This window comes from Ochotona princeps, chromosome 12, assembly GCF_030435755.1.
Source record: "Ochotona princeps isolate mOchPri1 chromosome 12, mOchPri1.hap1, whole genome shotgun sequence".
Taxonomy (NCBI): domain Eukaryota; kingdom Metazoa; phylum Chordata; class Mammalia; order Lagomorpha; family Ochotonidae; genus Ochotona; species Ochotona princeps.
In genome coordinates, this window is record NC_080843.1 from 42,866,140 (window position 1) to 42,889,447 (window position 23,308).

The 23,308-nt window shown below is 46.7% G+C and overlaps 1 protein-coding gene across 4 annotated transcripts in view; it reads left to right on the plus strand.

The window, feature by feature from the left end:
- The first annotated feature begins 1,690 nt into the window (after nucleotides 1-1,690).
- The window catches only part of DGKH (diacylglycerol kinase eta), a 183,066-nt gene continuing 161,448 nt past the window's right edge, over nucleotides 1,691-23,308 (plus strand). For 2 of the 4 annotated variants that reach the window (XM_058670692.1, XM_058670693.1), the window contains exons 1-2: nucleotides 1,692-1,870; nucleotides 8,479-8,682. In XM_058670692.1, the coding sequence (XP_058526675.1) occupies nucleotides 1,811-1,870; nucleotides 8,479-8,682 (264 nt within the window). In that variant the 5' untranslated portion in view covers nucleotides 1,692-1,810. Of the gene's footprint in view, nucleotides 1,871-7,576; nucleotides 7,858-8,478; nucleotides 8,683-23,308 lie in introns of those variants that run through there. The other 2 variants (XM_058670690.1, XM_058670691.1) reach the window with 2 other exon arrangements.

Genomic DNA, 23,308 nt, shown 5'->3' on the forward strand with positions numbered 1-23,308 from the left:
GAGGGAAAGTGGCAGACAAGAACAAGGGAGGCATGGGTGAGATGGGGGTTTGGGAGCAGGAGGCTGGGAGATAGACGAGATCTGGGACAATTTTTAGGTTTCCTCTCTGAGTGGCTAAGTGAATGCGCTACTGTAACATTTATAGAGGATGAGACTAGAAGGAAAAACTCAAGTGTCTGGAAATCTAGTTTAAAGCCTATGGGACACATGGATTGGGGTTTCTGCTAAGCTGGCTTTCCAGACCCGGAGAACCAGGACAGGAATGGTCACTGGGGAGTTACCAGCACTTGGCAGGACACGGAAGTCAAGAATGGGGATTGTCTGGGGCTGCCACTCCTCATGTCCAGGCAGCCTCAGAAAGAGGCCAAGGACAGTCAGTGATGACACCCCAACATCTACAAGGTGGTGGGGGAGCAAGAACTCCACGGTCACACATGCTGCAAACCAGATTCGGGAAGATGAGCCCTGCAAGACGTCCAACTAGGTACGGGTGATCTTCATAGCGGCCGAGTGTTACAAGAGGCACAGGTCCTGAAGGATGAGGTGGGCTGGGGACAGCTGGGGTCAGGTCAGCGTTTCTCCTGTTCCGCTTGCGGGTTTTTTTTTTTTTTTTTTTTTTTAACCAAGTGTGAATGCACTGGAAGTGATGATGAGCTGAAGGAACTGCCCAGGGAACAAGCCTCAACGCGCCAGAGAGGGGATGGCAGGCCAGTCTCTCCCGGGTTGGAACCTGACCCCTGAGTGCCTCCGAGGCCACGGAGGAGGCCCCAAAAGGCTCTTGAGACCATGTGGTTTTTCAAAGGGCTGGCCTCGAGGCAACTGGGCTTCTGCCAAGGGCTGACTGCGCACCCACCCGTACCCCTCGTCTGACTGTGCAGAGCTGCCAAGCTCGGCAGGTGGGGGCTCCGGAGTCCTCCCCAAGAAACCATTCACCAGGAAACATGAAGCCAAGCAAGCAGCAGTCGCCCAAACGGCACCTCCCGTGCAGACCGTAACCCGGCTGCCATCTCCCTAACACCCCCAGGCAGCCCACCCCAGCCCGGAGCAGTGAGTGTCTTTCCCCAGCACCTCCCTTGGCCCTGCCAAAGCCGGTTTCCGTCCCGGTTCGTCCCAGCCCGGGGCACCGAGCAAAGGGGTCTTGCGGGCAGCCAGCGTGTGCCCGGAGGCAGGAAGGCACAGAAAGGGGCTCAGGGAGCTTCCATTCATGCCACATCTCGGGACTCGGGGCACGGCCGCCCCCTGGGTCAGGGCGGCGGGTCGGCCCAGCCCAAGGTTGCCCCGGCGGCGCCCCCGCGCTCCGCCCGCGTTGGAAGTCCCTCCTCGATGCCCGCCGGCCGCCGGTGACCACCCGGAGGCTCGCTTTCGGTTCCGTGCCTTATAAGGCCTCACGGAGGGGGGGGGATGTCACGTGCGTCCCGGGCCGCCCGCCGGGAGGAGGGGGCGGCAGGAGGAGGGGCGGGAAGCGCGAAGGAAAAGGGGAGGTAGTCGGGGGGCGGAGGAAGAGCGAGGGGCGGGTCCTGCGGCCGTGGGAGGCGGCGGCCAGCGGGGAGCGGACGGCTCGGATCCGTGCGAGGGGAGCGGGACCTGCGGCCGTGGGAGGCAGTGGCGGCGGCGGCAGCGGCGAAGGAAGGGACCGACGCGGGGGCGGGAGAGCCCGCCGCGGCGGAAGCGGGAGACGGCGGCTGGCCCGGGCGTGAGCCAGGGCGGCGGCGGCCGAGAGGGACCCCGGCGAGGGAAGCGCATCTATCTGCGGCGGCGGCCGGGGCCTGGGTCCGTGCGTCTCGGCGGCCGGCAGGCGCGGGCCGGCTGGATGGAGCCGCAGCACGTGCGCCCCGCGCCCGGCGCCCGCAGCCCAACCTGGGAGGAACCGGTGGGTACCGCGCCCGCGAACACCCCCTCTCGTTTCTCTTTTGCCTCCTTCCCCCCATCCCCCTCCCCTTCGCCCGGGCTGGGTTCCGTTCAGGAAATGGCCCGGGATGAGGTCCCCAGCTGCTTCCCAGCCGGGACAGCGCTTCCTCCGCCGCCGCCCGGGGATTCTCCTCGCGCGGCTCCCGGAGCGCCTTTGTCCGGCCGGCTGGGGTTCTCCTCAAGGAGCCGCTGGCGAAGCGCCGGCGACAGCCCTCCCAGGACCGTTTCTGTGCATTTTCGACTTTTCAACTTCGTGTGCTCGATTTGAGAGCGTGCGGTGTAGGAGGGGACGAAGTGGGGAAACTCGGGCTGCGCTGACGACGTGCGGGGCTTGGCGGATCCGCGCCGTGGGCCACCTGGGCGCAGGTGACCGAGGACAGCACCACGGCACGGGGCAAGGAGCTGGGCGTGAAGCCGGGAACCACGCCTCCGACCTCCGTAGGGGAAGAAACCTGGGGCTGTTGGAGGAAGGTCCAGGGGTTTTTACGGGGGATGAAGCGAGCGGGAAGCTAACTTGTCTTTGGGTTGGAATTTCGCAGCTCGGAGGTTGTGTAATTCCCCGGGCGGAGGATAGCGTGTGTCTTGGTGACGCGTGGGTAAGGAGGACACCGGGGCTTGCGCTGAGGACCTGCGGCTTTGGATTTGCTTCCTCGAACTACACCAACTTTTTGCAATCCAAGCCGCCCCATATCCTTCATCGGATACCACCCCAGGCACCCCCAGGCCGCTCAGCCCTCTGCAATCTTCAGTGAGCTGCCTCCTCCTTGCCAGTGCCTCTAGGCTCCCTGCTTCGATATCTGTTAGTTAACTCCTTTGGGCTTGAAATTCTGGAGTCTGAAACGCCCTGTCTGAAATTCCGGGCCTCCTCTGTGTGTTCCGATGCTGCTTCTCCCATAGAAACTCCGGCAAACCTGCTCAGGCCGGTCCTCTGTCCTCTGGGATCCTCAGGGTCAGGTGCCCTGGCTCTCTTGTTCTTTGCACTCCCAGCCCTTTCGCCCGGGTGCTTTTGTCTGTGCCCTGTTCCCCGACCTTTTAAAAGTGTCCTTCCACGCGGCTCCATCTGCATGTGCAGCTGTCTTTGCTTTTATACATGCGAACGTGTTGTTAGGTTGCCCATCTGTTCCTGTTTCTCCCGTTGTGGTTATCGCTGGGAGTCAGCTTATCCTTAAGCATTCAGTATAGCCCGGTTGTGAAGTGCAAGGCAAAGATCACTGAGAACTAAATCCTGGAACCTGTCTTCAAGTGTTCCTGAGCTTGGGTGCCTTGAAGCCACCACCAGTCTCATTGGGAAATACCCATATATTTCCCCCTTAGGATGCTGATGCTAGAACACTAAATTTCATGCCTAAGAAAATTCAAGAAAGCCAATTTTCCCTTCTCAAAAGTGACAAAAATGAAAATGCTGAATTATTTTCCACAGAAGTTATTGTGCATTAGTCTCACTGTGGAAGCTTTTAAAACTAGTGTCCTGGCTGAAAGGTGTGGGTGAGCTGTGATACTTCATCAGCTTGCGGAACTGTTAAAAAAAAGTTTATTTTCTTTAAACACTGAAGACCTTTTTATGTACTCAGCAGATATTTTTATCCCGCACCTGTCACATTCCGGGACTGTTGAACACAGTTACTAACACAGACAAATCCTGTCCTCAGAAAGCTTACGTTTTTCACTACGCAGGCTGTGTCTGGTTTTACAAAGCTCAGTCGGGCAGGTGGTACGCAGGTTACATTCAGAACTTGGTTCGACCCTAGAGGCTAGGAAAGGCCCTTCCCATGTAAATTGTTGGGAAAAAGAAAGACATGCTCTCCAAATTACTGGAAAGTGACACACACTGGAAAAAAGAGAGATACAGAAGGGGACAAAAATGTTTAGTTGTCAAATATTTTAGGGACACAGAGAGTGGAGGAGGAGGCATCTTAACCTGAATATGCTTTGCAGAGCCAGAATCCATCAAAATCAGGGGTTCTTGGCCTGTTTGGTGGGGCCAACGGTCCCTTGTAGGGTCTGATCAAAGTTAGGGACTCTCTTACCTTTAAAAAAAGCACCTGTGTGACATCCATCCTGGTCACTTAGCAACAGTGGGAGTTTTGAGTCACCCACTGTTGTTAGGTACCGTTTGTCACCGTGTGAACATTGTAGAGCATACTTACGCAGACTGAGATGGCCATGGGGTCACTAGCCTTTGTAAGCCACCGTGACAGATGTGGTTCTGTCCTTGATGCAAATGGCATGCAGTGTGCAGCTATACAAGTTTACTTGGATCTACATATACTCATGTATATATCTCTAGATGCATTTTAGTATGGTTTTCAGGAGAAGCACAGATTTCCTGGCAACCAACCCCTGGACCCTCAAGGACCTCAGAATAAGAGTCTACTCACGCCTGGTCTCCATTGCAAAGTCACTGAAAGTCAGCTTTTTGGAGTTAAATATAGGCAATGTCTTACCTGCTATAAAATATACCCACTTATATTTCTGAGAAGGAATATCTGGTATTGAATAAACAAGTCCTGTTGCCTTGTCCCTTATGGCACACAACAGCACCTGTGTACGGATTTCCTCTCCTTTTGTGGTAGAACCCACACCCTGTAGCGTGATCCGCAGGGTAGCAGACACAGCCCGGGAACCGGTGCTGACTAATAGGAAGGGGAACAGTACTTTGTGTCTGAAATGCACCCATGTCTGCCCTGACAGGCAGTTGCAGGACTTGATGCCCTGCTTTGTGTTCAGATGTAAAACAAAGCTATTAATGTGGGAGCATTTGAATAAGCGATTAGTTTTATGATTACTGTGGCTAGAGGCATGGGCCTAAAGGCTATGATTGTTAACATTTACGTGTCAGTATGTTCCCCTTAATTCCAGCTTTGGAATGTCACTAGGTCCCCATGGAAATAGGAGCATTTACATACATTCAAACCCATTTAAAATCATTGTGGGGGCTGGAGAGGGGTATATAGGAAGGTCTTTCCATCAGATGACTCTTAACCCTGAATGGGGGAGGGTGTGTGAACTGTTGAGTTCTAGCAAAAACTTTAAAAAAAATGTGAAAGTATTTACTGAGTGCTTTTTAGTGAAGACATGCTAGAGTTCACTTTATTTAAAACTTGCTTTTATTTTCCCAATGATTGTATATTAGTTACGTCCCTGATAATGCGTCCAGAAGTAGTGGGAAATTAGGGAGCAGAGGTTTCTGAGGAGAGAGGACCAGGATATCAGTGTGAGGTTATGCATGTGTTTGTACATGATGTCTGGATGACGACAGATGTTGTCCCCGAGTGTAGACATGACAGTAAGTATGTGCAGGTGATACCATGGATTGTAATCTCAAAAGCTTTTTCCATTTGGGTAGCAATGAAGGCAATTCTAACCGGGCACAATCGAATGCTAAATTCTGACCACGTAAGAAATAGTGTGTTACGGAAACAGTTGTGAAGTTTGAATGAAAGCAGTCTCCAAAGGCCTCTGCCTGTGCAGCTGGCAGTGGCCTTTGCGTGGTGCCTCCCTGGTGGGGAGCGGGTGTCAACATGACTGTTTCTGGAGTGCCTGCATCAGTTCTCTGGGCTAGAAAATGTGTCTGTTTAAGGCATAATATTTAACGTAAAGCCATAGAGCATGAAAAGTAAAAGTTGTGATGGGTAGTGATCAATTAGGATATAATTTAGAATACCTTTGTAGATAATAATAATAATACACAAATAGTTGAAGTCAGCATGGAATTTGGCTGTGACTTACGCGTCTTTAGTTAAGTTGGTGTCTGTGTGTGAGTGTTTAATGGGAGCAGGAAACCCTATTAATAGAAAACCTAGTTTGGGGAGAGCGTCACTGTTTGCCTTTGCTTCTGAAAGCAGAGTCTAGGTGGTGAAGTATTTTTTTTTCCCCCATAATGTGTGTCTGACATGCTCCAGATTTTAAAGTGTCAGTAACAGAAGTGATAAGTAAGATGCATCTTGGAAATTATTTGGAGATCTGAAAGCACCAAGCAAGAAAAAATCAAGGAAATCTTGTAAGTCAAATAGGGCCCTGTACTACATAGTGAAACTGTTATAGTTGCCATTTTGCGCTAGCTTAAGACAGTTGAAAATATTGAGATCTGAACATTGTTATCCTGTTTTTAAGGAAAGTACACAGTGTAGATTTGGATATTTATTTGAGAAACTTCTCATTTACTGCTAAGAAGCAGTGAGTGAGGCACACTCCAGTAGGGATTCCTTGAAACGGCCTGTCCCCAGAAGAGATGACCAAAGAGGATTGTCACGAGTTGCCTTTTGTGGGAAGGGAGGTGATATCCAGTATTTTTGTACTGAGTTTTGTATGTGCTGGGAGCCCCTGGAATAGCAGTCATGTATTTTCTAGGACTACTTTCAGAGTTATACCGTGACTCTGTGAGGAGCAGAGCTGGCTGGAAGGTTAAACCTCTGTAAGTAACGAGTACTTCATTCTGAGGTATTCGTTTCCCACTCTAGCCTCTGGGATGTGAAATTGTTTCAAAGTATCTTTAAGCTGTATTAGGTACTCTTCTTACTGCCACAAGATGGACCTGGGCATTAGTCTTCCCTGAGATTGGAAAAGTGTTGCTCTGTGAAACTTCTAGTGAGTGGAAGGAAAGTGGATGATAGCTGACCAGCTGACCTCTGCTGCCACGCTTGGAAAAGTGAATACAGTGCCAGAATAAGAATCACAGTTTTGAGTCATGTCCTAGTTTATGATTTTGGGCCTCCTTTTTCTTTACATTAAAAGACAGGGCTGGACTAAGCTTGTTCTTTCAAAAAAAAAAAAAACCTCTCACGTATCCTTGTCTTCATTGCGAAGTCATTAGATTTGTTGTTGCCGTTTGCTAGTGGGGACAAAGGCCATTATTTCTAAGTAGTATTTCTCTTCAAGAAAGTCCCAGCAATATCTCCGGGTAGACACAGAATTGCATCTTTGCGAGAGCCTTAGGGCCCTGAAGGTTGATTTTGTTCAACTCCTCTCCTTTTTGGGGAAGTCGGCTGATGCAGAGGAGTAGCCTCCGTGTATTACATGGTGGGCATCTTCTGTTTTTGAAGATCTAAACAGCACATTTTACATTTTAATGGACTTCATCTACAACGTGAGGCACAGTATTGGGAATGCATCCCATGGCTTAAAACCTCTTAGAATGCTGGCTGTAAGGCAGAAATCCACAATTATTGTTCTATGAGTGTACCTAAAAGAAATAGAATCTACCTTCCTTTGGAGAAACCTTTACAGGTCACCAGGCTACAGAAAAAAGAGGAAGAGAACAGGGTTGGGGGCGGGGATGGGCATGGTCCTGGTGAAGAAGTGCAGTGTGTTCTGCAGGTGAGGACCGGGCTGTCTGGGAGGGACTCTGCTCTGTTTAAAAATACAGTTTACAGCTTGGAGTTCTCCTTGGATGACCAGAGGACTCTGTTATTTCAGCATCCTCTTCCCCCAGCCCTCCCACACCTTGCAAGGGTTCCTTGGCATTGGGCAGTCAGCGGGCACAGCCCCCCAAGGGGCTGTTATCCTCAGGGCCCACTGAGCCCTCTGGCTGGGGACCAGTGGGTAGAGCAGTGACTGCAGCCTGCTGCTGATCCCATTTCCTCCTCTCTGGCAGGGGCCAGGGAGTGGCTTTCCCAGGACTTCCAGTGTTTTCCTGTGCTCTGGCACTGGTGTCCTCAGGGTCGGAGCGCCTTGTTTTCTCGCAGCTAGTGGCAGTGGGCACAGCCGGGACACTGACTCCTGCGGGCTGCGTGTACGCGCTTGTCTCTGCGCTCCCTTCCACGCCCTTCCCAGTTTCCTGTTAGCTTAAGGGATCGCTCCTTCTGAACGGAGAAAAGTTCTCGGCCCGGCTGAAGCTCCCGGAAAAGGCTCTTCCGCGTGCCCCAGGCTGGGCTAGGGGTGGGAGCCCAAAGCAGAGCCTTGGATCTGCGGGCGCGGAAAGGACCCGCATCCCGCGCGCCGGTGGGCGAGGTACGGGCCGGGGAAGGGGCCATCTGGGGTCGGGAGGCAGACGTGGCGCTGCACCTAAGTCTCAGGGGCCCCGGGGGGGGGGGGGGGCTTTTTTTCAGCTGTTACCGTTTGGCGAGGCCCAGGAGTCTGGGAAGAAATTTGGGTCCTGGAGGCAGCGAGGTGCGTCCGTGGGAGTCGGGTGAGGGGGTGAGGCGCTCCAGCTTCCCTTCCTTCACCCAGGGTCCATTTTGGCCTCCTGTGCCCAAAAGTGTGGGAGGAACATCGGTGGCCGGACCAGCTTGCCCTGCCAGAGCCTTGGGAACTCCAGACCCTAGAGAGATTGGGAGGGACATTGCCCGGACCCCTGCCTCGCCACCTCACTGCTTGGACTCTGGGACACGGCTCCCAGAACGCCCCGAGGCTGGCTGCGCAGGGGACCTGGGAGGCGCAGGGGTCTGGTCCGCTGTGCCCCCCACGGGTAGGAGCCAGCGGGGGTTGAAGGGTGCTTGGCCCCTTCCTGGCGGGGGCACCCAGGGGCGCCGAAGATGGCGGCGGCTGGTGCATAGGGCTCCGGGCGCGGCTCGGGCCGAACCCACTCTCTGACCGCCGCCGCCCCCGCCGGGCGGTGTTGTGTCCCCGCAGGAGTCGCAGAGGATGGCCGGGGCTGGCGGCCAGCACCACCCTCCGGGCGCCGCGGGAGGAGCAGCGGCTGTGGCCAGCACCGCGGCTTCTCCGGCCCCTGCGGCGGCGGGCCCGGGAGAAGACTCGTCTGACAGCGAAGCGGAGCAGGAAGGACCCCAGAAACTGATCCGCAAAGTGTCCACCTCGGGGCAGATCCGGACCAAGGTGAGGCGTGGGCAGGCGGGCAGCGGGGAGGTGGGAAGAGGGCGCAGGGTTGCACCAGGGGCCACCCCAGGAGCATGGGGCAGCAGGGCGGAGCCGGGGGCGGGGCCAGGGCGCTGGGGCCCGGTGCAGAGGAGCGGATTCCGAGTGGTGCGGGAGGCCGCCGGCCCGGGCTGCCGGAGAGCTGAGCCCGCCGAGGCGGAGCGTGGGAAAGCGCTGGGGCGAGTCGCCAGTTCCCACTCAGGGCAGTGGAGAAAGGAAGTTGGCTTTTTCGCTCACGGCCGTGCAGGGGTGGCTGCAGGGTGTGTGTGTGAGCAGCCGAGTGGCTGGAGTCTCGAGGGGCGGGGACCCCTCGGATGGTGGGTGGGAGGTGAGGCCGAGGCTCTGGCCGGAGCTGCTACCTCCTGTGGTGGGCGGTGAAGGACGCTTGGTGCTGAAGCCTATCCTGGCAGCCCAAGTTCCAGCGAAGTGCCTGAATGTAGCTTTTGCCCATCCTGCCACCGCGGTTATTTTTAATAATGAAAAGTTACTTTTTTTGTATTATGTGGTGTGGCTGTTTATGCAGCTGGTCATGGCGGCTTGTGAGGGCTGCAGGTGGAGTTTTAGTTTGATCCTAGTCATGTATGAGACAAATGCTTACGGTTTAAAGACTTATTAATTCTGATTTGCGTTGTAGTTTCTTTTTTTTTTTTTTTTTTTAAATGGGGCTTCCCAGTAGCCTGACATCAGTAGGAGACTTTTGACAGGGATTTAAAAGGGAACCGATAAAATCATGGGGTTTGTGTATTCTTTAAGAAAAAACTGTGCAAAAGTTATTTCATTCTACACTTACTTTTAGGAGACTTTTCTTCTTATGACCCACAATAAAAGGGGGGCTTTTGTTCTGGGCTGTGTGTGTGATAGCCTGCTCCCTTATTTCTCAGATGGTGTGTGTGAATTCACCCAGGGGAATGTTAGCAAGAGGCACTTACCCAGGAGTAAGGAATCGCTTCAGTTACTGTGTGTAAAGGCACGCCTTGTAACTCCTCTTCATTTAGCATTTGTAATGAATCCTAGGTGGGTGCCAGGGACCCAGGTGTTTGAGCCACGTTCAGGTTCCTCTGGTGGTGCACATTAGCAGGAAGCTGAAATAGGAAACACTGAGAGCCAGGACTCCAAGGTTTATGGTCAGGTGTGGGATGCTGGAGCGCTGAAGTGCCTTACCTGCTCTGCCATGCACTAGCCCCTGAAAATGCTGTACGATACGTATGTGGAATGGCCAGTTCCATGCATGGGTTGCATTTTCAGCCTAGTACCCACAACAGAATGTGATGCTGGACATCCAGCCCCGGCTCTAGCATTCAGCTTCCTGCTAACGTAGACCCCAGGAGGCAGCAAACACTGTTACCTTGTGCGGGCCCTACCTAACCCACATGGGGGCCCTTGACTGATTCCCTGCTCGGCCTAACCCAGGGCCTTTCAGCATTTGAGGAGTAAACCAGCAGAGATCTTTATAAAGACTTTTTTTTTTTTTTTAATAAGAAAGTCACATTTACAGAGAAAAGGAGAGACAGAGAGAAAGAACTTCCATCCGCTGGTTTACTCCCCAAGCTGATCCATAGCCAGGAGCCAGGGGCTTCTCCCTGGTCTCCACCATGGGTTACAGGGTAGCAAGGCTTTGGGCCATCCTCTACTGCTCTCCCAGGCCACAAGCAGGGAGCTGCATATGGGATCCTGGCAAGGAAGATTTAGCCACTAGGCTGTTGCGCCAGGCCCGAGGAGATTCTTTTTTTTCTTTTTATGTGTTTCCTTCTCTCTCTGAGTCACTTAAAAAGTTGAATTAGTAGTTACATTAATATTAACCAATAGATTTATATTGCTCTGTATTGCATACAACAAATTTCTTGAGTGTACCACTAAAATTTATAGGTTTTATGAAGTTGATGTTATTATGGTTTGGTGTAAACCTTGTTTGTAGAGATAAAATTTTAAAAAGCTTATTGATTTTTTAAGATTTATTTATTTTTATTGGAAAGTCAGATTCACAGAGAGAAGGAAGAAAGATCTTCCATCGACTGGTTCACTCCCCAAGTGGCTGCAACAACTGGAGCTGAGCCAGTCTGAACCCAGGAGCCAGGAGCTTCCATCAGGTCTCCCACACGGGTACAGGTTCCCAAGGTTTTGGGCTGTCCTCAGCTGCTTTCCCAGGCCACAAGCAGGGAGCTGGATGGGAAGTGATCAGCCTGCATTAGAACTGGCACCCATATGGGATCCCAGTGCTTATAAGGCGAGGATTTAGCCACTAGGCTACCGTGCAGGGACTAGGCTTATTGATTTTTTTTGGATTGACTTTCTAATAACATTTAGTACATTTTGCTGTGGTTAGAATTATTGAGCATTAAATAGAATTTGACTTAAAATTTAAAAGATGGATTGAATACCAGCAATTCTGTTTCATGTTTCTGTGTATGTGAGGATGCAGACAAGAAGATGTATTAGCCAGTTGTTATTACAAGTACCCGAGCAGAAGTTCTTGGGAAAGGAAGAAGATATGGTTTGGTTCACAGTTTGAGAGATTTGCAGTTCAGGATCTAGTGGCTGCCTTGTCTGGTATCTGTCAGGGTGGTGGATCATATCATGTGCAAGGAAGATACCTATGCCAAATCCTGACAGCTCATCAATATTTGCGTATATAAACACCTGAGACCAGAACCAGATTGTAGATGGCAGCGAACCTCCGCCTCACCATTCCTTTCCCCCAGTGTAAATTGTTCACACAGGCCTTACACTTCATCAGTGACTTTTATTGGCAGGTGCACTGATTCTTCGGGAACAGGGTAAGGGCAGTGTGGAGGAGGTTTATAGAATGGGAACTGCTCAAGTTATTGCTTCCTGGTCTCCAGTGATGATCTAGATAGAAATTTAGGGCAAGGTACTCATTTGATTTCTCCTTTGTCTTGTGTTAGTTGGAAGAGCCTGGGTAGGGGCAAGGTAAGCCCTAGGACCAGCTCAAAGCCCAGTCATGGTCAAGGTCGCTTCCTATGCTCAGGTGTCTTGACCACGCCCCAGAGCATCCCTAGGTTGGACCGGTTGTGATTGTTAATGAGGTCTTCCCGCCTGGATGTGCGGCAGCCTCAGCAGTGTGTAGCACCCGTTTATCTATGAGTGTGCATGCGAGCTTTCTCTTTATCAAGTGTAAGTCTGTAGATACACATTTTGGCCTCCAGCACAGTAGAGGTGCATAGAGGAAATCATGTTTTTCTCAGCGAACAACTTAGTGTATGTGCAAATACTTACACAATGCACCTAACGTACATGAATATTGTTTCTTAAAACACAGGTAGTGTAATTTTAGTTTCCTTTAACATTCTTGAGATTATGAAGCTATTTGGTAGCTAGTCAAGGTTGGAAGTGAGAAAAGGCCACTGATTTTTATTTGAGGTATTCTTTGTTGTAAGAACTGGCTGATCTTTAAAATAATCACAATGTAGGATGCAAAGGACACTGAATAAATGTGGTCTTTGGGATGTACCCAGATTTTTCTTAGAAAAAATTACGCGTTCCTTTCCTAAGGCATTGCAGCAGCAGGAGAGGATCCGCGGTGCTGGGAGAGCGTTCAGTGAAGCGCCCTCTCCTTCTTACATCTGGAACCTCTGGGCTCCCTCAGACACGGTCCACATTTCTTGGTGTGCCTCCAGATGGGTGTTGTGTGCAAAACACATGTGGAGTTTGCCTTCAGTCACACACAACAGGTCTGTTGTCAGACCTGTACTGCTATGGTCTGAGAACCACACATTTTTAAACATCACTAATACCAGCACAGACTGCTGGGTCACTCTCCCTACAATAATTTATTTATTTACTTATTTCAAAGGCAGACTTACAGAAAGAGAGAGATCTTCCATCCACTGTTTCACTCCCCAAATACCTGCAATTGCTGGAGCTCGGCCAGTCTGAAGCCAGAAACCAGGAGCCAAAAGCTTCGTCCGGGTCTCCCATGTGGATGTAGGGGTCAAAGCACCTGGGGTGTCTTCTGATACTTTCCCAGGCCATTAGCAGGGAGCTCCATCGAAAGTGGAGCAGAGCAGCCTGGTTTCTAATGGCAGCCAGTGCAGCAGGTGGTGACTTAGCTCACTAAACCACAATGGTCAAATGGTCATATCTGAGTCTCTACATTTATGTAAAACATTCCTATACTCTGTAAATGTAGTGAGACCACTGCAAGAATGTGTCTGGGTAAAGACGACTCTGGAGGCCCGGTAAGAATAGAATAATGATCGTATTCTCCAATGATTGTTTTAATTTAATATGAAGACTGTATGAGAATAAGGTCTTGTGCCTTTATGGTAAGGCAGCACATGAAAATATGATTTATCTGTGTTTTTACATTGCTCTGTAAGAAGCAGTGTGTGCAGTTAAAACTGTATTGCTCATGGTGAATCCTAGGCAGAATAGGTTTGGAAAGCCTCTCTTGGTGTTTTTTTCAATTGCAGTAGGCAGCCAGTGAGTGGGTGGTGATGGTTCACATCTAGCATTTGACACTGAAAGAGAAGAAGCCAGAAATTGTTACCTAAACTTTTTAGTTACCTTCTAGAAGGAAGCATTGGAAGTGAGAAATAGAAGCTTGGGAGAAAAGAAGGAAAGGATCATCAGTGATACTGACAGGTCTTCTGGGTGGAAACTCACTAAGCAGGGAGAGGAGGGAATGAGCAGGAAGCTTTCTCAAGTAATAATTGACGTTTATCCTAGGCGGAAGTTGGCTCATGTTTTCCTGAAAGGGGCCAGCTAGTTAGGAAGTATTTTCAGGCTTAAGGGTGAAGTCTTGTCAGCATGATTCAGCTCTGAGGCCGGTGGGGTGTTGTTGGTTGGAGGGTACATAGCAGCAGTGAGGATGAATGCATTTGGGGACTGTTTTCTAGGGAGTAAGACCCCTTCTGTTGTGCAGTTGGGAGACAGTAATCCTTTGTCCTGTGCTTGTGTACTTGAATGTCACCGACAGTGGAGATCGGGAATGCTCTTGCCACACAAGAGCTCATGGGGTAATGAACGTTGATTCCTTTCCTCGTGTGTAGATTAGTCAGATACCTGCATGAACACCATAAATATTTATGGCTTTTAGTTTATCAGTTAATTCTGTTTTAACAAGAAGAAGAGTTACTCCTCTCTGTCATGGTAGAAAACAGTGGTACACAGTTTGCTAGGGAATTATCAGCGTGGCTGTGTTTCAATAAAACTATTTTAAGGACACCGAGATGTGAATTTCACATAGTTTTCATGTGCTATGGAATATGATGATTCTTTTTAAACAATAATTGAAGCATGGGAAAATCTTCCTAGCTTATTAATGGTGTAACATCACATTCTTAACCAGCAGGATGTACTCCATGAACCCGTTTTGTGGACTGTGCCCCAGTTGATAGAAGAGGGCACAGGCAGGTTGGCAAAGCACCACAAGGCCAAGGGGCTGCTAAATGCGATCAGCATTTAAGGGACCAAATAAAGCTAGATTTCAGTCCATTAAAAAAATTTCATCTTTGTAGAACATTTTATTTTTAGCTTGGTTTGCGTCTTTGCTTCCATTTTAACGCGAACTAAATATAGACTGGAAACTCTGAGTCTTGGTACAGTAATATATGGTATAACAGCTTTCTTTCCATTCTGATTACAAGTTAAACATGCTATCCCATTATTAAAGATAAGAGGCATAATAAATAATTGACTATGCCTTTGCCTATAACTTAAGGTGCATTATTTGAAAGTTGCTAAATTTAGAAAAGTGGCACTTAGTTTAAGGTTGCGGGCAGGCAGGGGTGGGGGGAGTGCTGTTGTGGTGGGGGTGGTGCAGGGTCAGGGGAAAGCACTGTTAGAAATGACCGGGAGCAACTTTCTGTTCACGTGCATTGGACTCGTTAGGCCTCACTGACTCAGGAAATGTGTTTGTAAGCAAAGGCTTTAATTAGAGTTTGTTTTATATCCAAGAATAGACCTTTAAAAAAGACCATAACATGCTGGTACATTACAGTTTCCCCCAGGCAAAATGTGTGTGGCTTTGTTGGGTATTGAATGTTTTATTCTGGGCTTGGTTACTTGAAATTCGTTTGTGTTTTTGAGTTGGTTAGATGGTTTAATATGGCCAGTAATTATTATTGGTGATAGATTTAATTTAGGATTCAGTATATGTTGTTTCTGCTTTATGTGACTTTATTTTTTACAAAAGGACATATATGGCACTAAAACAAACAACATATAGTAACACGTAAACTTTGTTTTTATGAAGGTATTTGGAAAACTACATTTCCATTTTATATCTAAATGATTGATTTTATTGTATGTGGATCTGAAATCTCTAACCTTTACTCATTTAAAAAAATTTTATTTGTGTAATTTAGCTTAAAGTCAGAACTAGAGAAAGAGAGCTTTTACCAGCTGGTTTACTCCCCCAGCACCCTCAATTGCTAGGACTGGGCCAGGCCGAAGCTAGTAGGCAGGAATTCACTTCAGACCTGGTTGGCAGGGCCTAAGTTCTTCAGCTTCCACCTTCTGTCTTTCCAGAGTGTGTATTGGAAGGCAACTAAAACTGGGAGCGGAACTGGGTCTCAAACCCAAGGTGTTAAGATGTCTCAAACAACATCGTAACTGTCAGTTCAAATGCCACCCTCCATCTCTTTACTTGTCCTTGTGCCGATTGAAAACCAGGACTTTCTGAACCATTTGAATATAGTGTAGCATAATCTTTTAAATATAAGCCTTGTGCATTTAGAAATTTAAAGATGACCTTCTAGTTTGCATTTTATTATGTGCTGATTTTTATATACATGGTCTTATTTAATGGTTATGTAAAATTACCTGAACTTTTTGTTCAACAAAAATTGAGAAAGATTAAAATTTAGTATTTGCCAAGCAGATGACAAAGCAAGAACTCATAAGTAGGAGTCACAGCAGCTCTGTAAGTTCTTGGACAGTGACATGTTACCATTCAGTGTAGGAATACAAGGATACTTTAAAAAGTTAATGGAAAATGGCATTAAAAATGAATTTATTTGGATGCAAAAGGTGTTTGATATCTGCATCTTCATTGAGTATAAGGAAAATGTATATTAGGAAAAAACTATGCATGGCTATCCTGCATGGGGGATAACACTGTGGCATGTCAAGTTAAGGTTGGTAGCCCAAATGGGTACTGATTCAATTCTTGCCTGTTACACTTCGGATCTAGCCCCCTGTTAATGGCCTGGGAAAAGCAGCAGAGGATGGCCTGTGTACTTGGGCACCTGCACCCGTGTGCGAGACCTGGAGGCAGTTCCTGGCTCCCGACTTCAGCCTGGCCCAATGCAGGCTGCTGTGACCATTTGGGCACCAGCACATGGAACATCAGTCTCTCCCTCTCTCTCCATCAGTCTTTCCCTCTCTGTAACTTTCAAATAAACCTTCTTTTAAAAAGTTCATGCATGAACAGCCCATAACTTTTTCTGTTTTCCGTGAAGTTTCCGAGGTGCCCTCGTTGTGTGCACATGGACCCTCTTCTCGGCTCTTCCCCCTCTGCTCCCCTCTCTTCCCTGCTTTCCCGCAGTTTCCTTACTACCCTGGTTCTCTGTGAGCCTGTCTCTCAGCATTCTGGTTTTCATATCTGCTTGCATTTGAATTCTCTGTTTTTTGTGGTAAGTATAAAGAATACCCATCCGAAGAGTAAATTTGGGCAAACAGCAGTTAGAAAGGATATCCTTCTAGGTTTTTAATACTTCAAACAGATTTTTAAAGAAATTGTCAGTTTCCCTTCTATAAGGTAAGATGATATTTTTTAAAAGGTCATGATTTAGCTCTAAAAAATTATGTGAAGTAGTTTACCATTTGACCTGTTGAGACATATTTGATGAGGAAATATAAATAAAGTCTATTTTTAACTAGCCAGGGAATGAAAATGACAGGTTTTTTTTTTTTGGCCTACTTTTCTTCATCTGACTGTATTTTATCTGGTTAATAAAAGGTACAGGAATGTATACCTGAACAGACATATCAAGCTGAGCTGGAGTGTTAGTACAAACTTCTGTAGCGCTTTAAAATTATGTAATGTGTATCTTGGTGTATCTGAGGGTACTTCAAAAGTGTATGGAAAATATAATTAAAGGTTTATTTTAATAATTTTTAAATTTTTTAAAAAGATTTATTTGTTTTTATTACAAAGTCAGATATACAGAGAGGAGGAGAGACAGAGAGGAAGATCTTCCGTCCGGTGATTCACTCCCCAAGTGAGCACAACAGCTGGTGCTGTGCTGATCTGAACCTGGGAACCTGGACCCTCTTCCGGGTCTCCCACGCGGGTGCAGGGTCCCAATGCATTGGGCCATCCTCGACTGCTTTCCCAGGCCACAAGCAGGCAGTTGGATGGGAAAGGAGCTGCCGGGATTAGAACCAGCGCCCATATGGGATCATAGTGCTTTCCAGGTGAGGACTTCAGCTGCTAGGCCATGCTGCCAGGCCCAATAATTTTTAAATTTGTACAGTTTTCCTTTTCTAAGAGATTTTTGCAGTTCCCTCATTTAAATGATTGGGGGACTTTTTTGAAAATTGGAATTGAAGGATAAGTTTATTGTGCAGAAACTTTTGAAATTCCTGCATATAATATCTTCAGAAGTTTTTAGAAAATGTATATTATGAAAAAAAATGTGGCACATGGATTTAAAAAACTTCACTGAAATTAACTTTTCTTTTGAAAAGATTTGTTGATTTGAGTTCCCAAAAGAAAGGATGAGACCAGTAGAGTCTTTTGGTGGGGGCGGGGGAGGGAGGATGGGTTCATTTGCTGAATCACTCTCTCGCTTTTTGTTAAATGAAGATTTATTTCACTTGATAGTCAGAATTATAGAGAGAAAGAGGGAGAGACAGAGATCTTCAATTCACTGGTTCAGTCCCTGAATGACCACAACAGAGCTGGGCTGATCCGAAGCCCCAGGCCAGGAGCATACTTGGAGTTCCCCATGTGGATGCCCCGGCCCAGGGACATGGTCCATCCTCCACTGCTCTCCCAGGCCTCAAGCAGTGAGCTGACTGATTCAGTGATCAGGGCTCCACCAGGCTGAAGCCATGAGCTTCTTCCAGGTTTTCTACATGGTGGCAGGGACCCAGACACTTGGACCACCTTCCACTGCTTTTCCAGAAACAAAGTAGACATCTATAACAGAAGTGGAGCAGCAGACTTACATCAGTGCCCACATGTGATTCTGGCCCTGCAGGTGGCAGCTTAACCAGTGCACGACAGTATTGGTCCCTTTACCTTTATCTGGGTGCATTTGTGCATGTGTGCCCATGCACACAGATACATACACACACTGGAAGAGACTGAGAGAGCGCCCTTCTGCCGGTTTATTCCCCAGCTGCCAAGGGTAGGCTAGACTGGATCCTGGATCCAGGATCGTAGTTCAGGTCTCCTGCTTAAGTGACAGGAACCTAGCTATTGGGCCATCCCGGCTGCCTTCTGTAGGCTTCACCAGAAGAAAGCTGGTGCCAGAGCCAGAGCCAGAGCTGTGAGTCGACCCCAGGCAATGTGAAATCCTCACTGCTGGACAAAACAGCCTGTCTTCAACTTACCTTGCAGTATTTTCCATACACTTTTGACATACCTTCAGAGTAACTGCTGTATCACACTGCCCCAAACTCAGGAGCTTAGCACAATAAAGGCAACGATAGACTCGGTCCACTGGGTGATATTGAATGGGGGCAACTTTGTTTTTTGTGTAATGTATACCATCATAAGTGTCATATAAAAAATACTTTAGAGGGCCCGGTGTGATACCTCACCTTGCACGTTCTGGGATTCCATATGGATGCTGGTTTGTGTCCCAGCTGCTCCCTTACCAACCAGTTTCCTGTTTGTGGCTTGGGAAAGCAGTTGAGGACGGCACAAAGCCTTGGGATCCTGCACCTGTGTGGAAGACCTGAAAAAACTCCCTGTTCCTGATTTTGGACCAACTCAGCTCCAGCCATTGCAGCCACTTGAGGAGTGAATAAGCGGATGGAACATCTTCCTCTCTGTCTCTTCTCGCTGTAAATCTGCCTTTCCAATAAAAAATAAACCTCAAACAAAACAAAACAAAAAAAACCCATTTTACAATTTACAAGGTCTTAGAAATGGAAATAATTGGTTAGGTCAGTTTTTTTTTTCTTTTTGCTGTTTCCTTGGCCAAATCTACTTTATCTTGAAAAGATCTTCCTCAGACCTCAGACACTCCCAGGATCCTCTACCTAAAATCCTGTTTACTGCTTGGTCCATTGAAATCTGAGTCTGGCCTCAAGCACTTCAGGAAAACTTTTGTTGCAAAGGTGCCTGAAGTTGTGCTATCCAAGCACAGGAGGTAAGAGTGTCTTCAGGCCAGTGCTGCTGAAGTGAAGCGGTATTCTGTTTCCCCCTTCTCTGGACGCCTCTGGACCTTGCTGGAGGCTTGAGTCTTGCACATTGCCTCCACCTCAGCTTTTTCCGCCCTACTGCTCTTCCTCCAGGCCCATTTGACAGTTGTCTTTTCAGTTCTTTCCCTATTCTTCTAGACCCCAAAGACCATTTCTCAGGAGTTTTCTGCTATTTCATGTGATGTGCTAAGAAGTCTAAGACACTTGTTTGAAAACAAATCCTTCAATCAAAACTGAAGTCAGAACAGACTTCAAACTTGCAATAAAGCTTGGGTGGCAGAACGGTGAAATCATTGAGGCTTTAGGAAAAGTTTATTAGGAAACGTTTAAAGGCAAGGTTTATTTCCTCAAGGGAATTGGCAGTTTGCAGAGGGAGAGCTCACATTAAGGAAGATGGAGAGGAGATTGCAGTAGACCACCTGTAAAAATCCATGAGAAAAAAAATTAATCCTTTGTGTTCTAAGTGAAGAGGACTAATCGTTAGTAAAAGCAACGACCCACGGGAGTGACATCTCAGTTGGTTCAGCTTGCAGCATTCTAACTGAAAAATTAAAGTTGATAGGACCTTCTGCTCAGTGAGACTCCAGATGGTTGGGCCTGGGTTAACTGCACACAAGAGCAGAGGTTGCAAAGAAAATTTCAAACGAGTCGGATCAATCCCCTGAATTATAACTGGTGATGAAACAGTTTTCCAGGTTCTCTCAAGAACACAAAGCACAGTCAGAGCAATGGCCACCAAGAAGTGGAGGTAGTCCAAGAAAACAGTCGAAAACAAACAGCATGGCAACTGTTCTTTGGGATACTCGAGGCATTTTACTTGTTGACTTTGTGGAGGACCAAATTATATTTGTGGAGAATGGGATTATTTTGAAAATGCATCGAAAGCTTTATCAGAAGAAATGCCTAGCCAAGCCACAACAGAGAGTCTTTTTATACCATAACAATTTTGTAAGATTTTGATGGGAAATCATTAGATACCCACCTTACAGTCCTACTTTCATTTCTTCCGGCTTTTTGTTTCTTGACCTTATGAGGTTTTTAAAGGGTACCCTTTTTCTTTGGTTAAAAATGTAAAAACAGTATTGACATAACTAAATTCCCAACACCTTCAGTTCTTAGAAGTTGGTTGGAGCTTAAGTTAGGCAAAATCCACATATATTTTCTTTAAAAAAAAAAAAAAAGGCCCGGCGCAATAACCTAGTGGGTAAATGTTTGCCTTGCACACACCGGGATCCTATATGGGTGCTGGTTTCTGTCCCCCTCCTCCACTTCCCAGCTTGCTTCCTGTTTATGGCCTGGGAAAGGAGTTGAGGATGACCCAAAGCCTTGGGACCCTGCACCTACGTGGCAGACCTGAAAGAAGCTCCTGGCTCCTGGCTTCAGATTGGCTTGGTTCAGGCCATGGTGGCTACTTGGGGAGTGAACCAGTGGATGGAAGATCTTCCTCTCTGTCTCTTCTTGTCTCCATAAATCTGAATTTCCAATAAAAATAAATCTTAAAAAACAAGAAGTCTATCTGTGCTCCAGAAGAGAAAGAATCTACCTTTTGTTCTGAGTTCCCAGTTGGTTAGATGATGTCTGTCCGTCAGTCCCTGATTCCCAGGCCAGTGTGCCAGTGTGCATGGTCCTTTACCAGTGCTGCAGCTACTCCTGAATCTAGTCAAGTTGACACTTAAAGTGAGCCATCCAAGACAATGAACTAGTTCTGTACTCACCCAATATTTATTGAGTACTATTCTAGGTGGTGGGGTGGTAAAGTAATATAAAAAGCCCTGCTGTTATAGAGCTTATATTCCATTGAGGAAGAAGCTGATAACAAATATTGACACAAACTTATCAGTGGTAATAAACACAATGAAGGAAAATGAAAAGGGGCTGAAGGAGAGTGATGGTGTGCTGTTTGTTTGTCAAGTCTTTTACTGATTAAGGTGGTGTTTAAGCAGAAATCTCAGTGAAGTGACATGAGCTCTACAGATGCTAGATGTCCGGGCTCAGTGCAGCGTCAGTGCCATGGGTTCTGCTTGTGTTTTTTCCTTATCATCATGCTCTGGCATATTCTCTGTTCCCGAAGTAAGGAAGACATTACCATACCTCCAAATGTTTGCATGCATTTAGCATCTATCAGGCTGAAATATCTTCCTTTTTCTTATCTGATTTATCTACTTTTTAAAATAAAAAGATGCATTGTTCATTTGAGTCAGTTATAGAGAAAGAGGAAGAGGTAAAGAGTTGTGAGAATAAGAGAGAGAGATCCTCCATCCACTGCTTCATTCCCCAAGTGGCTGCAATGACTGGGGCTGGGCTGGTCCAAAGTTAGGAGCTAGGAGTTTCTTCTGGATCTCCCATGGGTCTTTGGGCTATCCTCTGCTGCTTTCCCAGGCCATTTGCAGGTAACGGCATTGGAAATGGAACAGCTGGAATTGCTCATATGGGATGCCATATGGAATGACGGTGCCACAGGTGAAGGATTAGCTTGCTATACCACCGTGCTGGCCCCTAATTTTATGTACTGTTGTTTTCCCACATTATTGAAAATATTTGAAGTGATTTATCTTTTACACTGTATTGAGTATTAGGTAAAATAATAGAGCAGAACTATAAGACCAAGAGGAAGTTTAGCAGGTTAATGGTGGCTCCATGCAGTTAAAAGATGAGCTGTAAATTTGGTCCCAAGCTTCTGGAAGCCAAAACAATGAGATCCGTTACAAAATCTGATTGTAACAAAACAGCCCTCAGGATGTTAATGTGGGGGAACAAGCTTTGTGGGGTGGTAAAGAAAGATTTCCTATTGGGCTTTGATGTGGATGGGGATAAGGGAAACCTTTAGTGTTCCCCTCATTACATCATAACACGGTCTCAGGAGGTGCTCTTCATTGTCCTGCCTAGTAAGTTCGGACATAATCCAAACTTCAAGTTTGGGACAGCAAGTCTATGCAAGGTTTAAATAAGACACTTAATACACTAAATCCAGGCATGAAATGCACATTATTTTTGAAAAGTGAATGAAATGGCAGGTGCTTGAAATAATCTTCCCATTAGACCAGGCATCTACTGCAGTACTTTGGAAGAGTTGTAGAATCTCAGGTTAGCTGCTGTCTGTGTTTAAGTATTAAGATGCAGTTGATAAAAAGAAACTGAATGGTGTATTCTTAGCTAATATGAAAAGAAATAATTTCTGGGTGATGTGCATTAAAATGATAAAATGTTTCTACATCCAGGTTTTTGAGAAATATATTTGTAGATGAGTACAAAAATATATATAGTGCATATGTAGACTGACTTAAAGATGTATATTTTCCAAATATTTCCATTTATTGTGTGAAAACAGTATGTGACTATTAAATTCATCATGATGAACTATAAGATATAATAAATAAAAATAATTTTCTTTTAATTGTATGAAATTATGAGTTTGCGTTAACATGCTGGACTGCAACCTGCTTTTTCATTCAATACCATGTGCATTGTAAATATCCTATCAGTCAAACACAAATATCAACCTCGTCATTTTCAGCTTTGTTTATTTGCATGGATTACTATAATTTATGGAGTCAGTTTTATTTTTTTCCTTTTTCATAGTTTAAAAGTTTTATTAAAACAGAGTATACATGCCAAAAAATTCACGCAAGTTATATAGATAGGTGAATTTTTTCCTCTGAGTACTCTACTAACCAATACCCAAATTAAGAACAAAACATTACTGGTACCCCATGAGTGCTCAATATTTCACCCTCTCCTTTTATTTTTCAAATTTTGGAAAGAAGAGTATATTGTAATTTGCATGGTATTTGTTAAAACAGTATTTTTAAATAAATGCCAAATGGTATGAAATTTATACAGTTTTTATATTCTGTATATTCATTTTCACAAGTAAGGAAAAGATGTGACTTTACTCTTTCTAATCTGTCGTTTTGCTCAGCGTGTTGATCTCCAGTTGTATCCATTTTGTTACCTGTGGCCGACTTCATTCTTTATGGCTGAATAATGTTCTATTGCATGTACACACACCACATTTTCTCTATTCAGTCATCAGCTGGTGGACATCCAGGTTGATTCTCTCTTTTTGCTGCTGTGAATTGAGCAGCTTTAAACATGGGGAGTGTAGGTATTTTTCATATGCTGGGATAGCAGTTATGGGCTGGGTCATGTTGTACATAGATTTGTGGTTTTCTGATGAGTCTTCATACTGTTTTCTACAGTGGCCACAGCAACTTGCGTTTCCGGCAATAATGTGTGGTGGTGCCTTTTT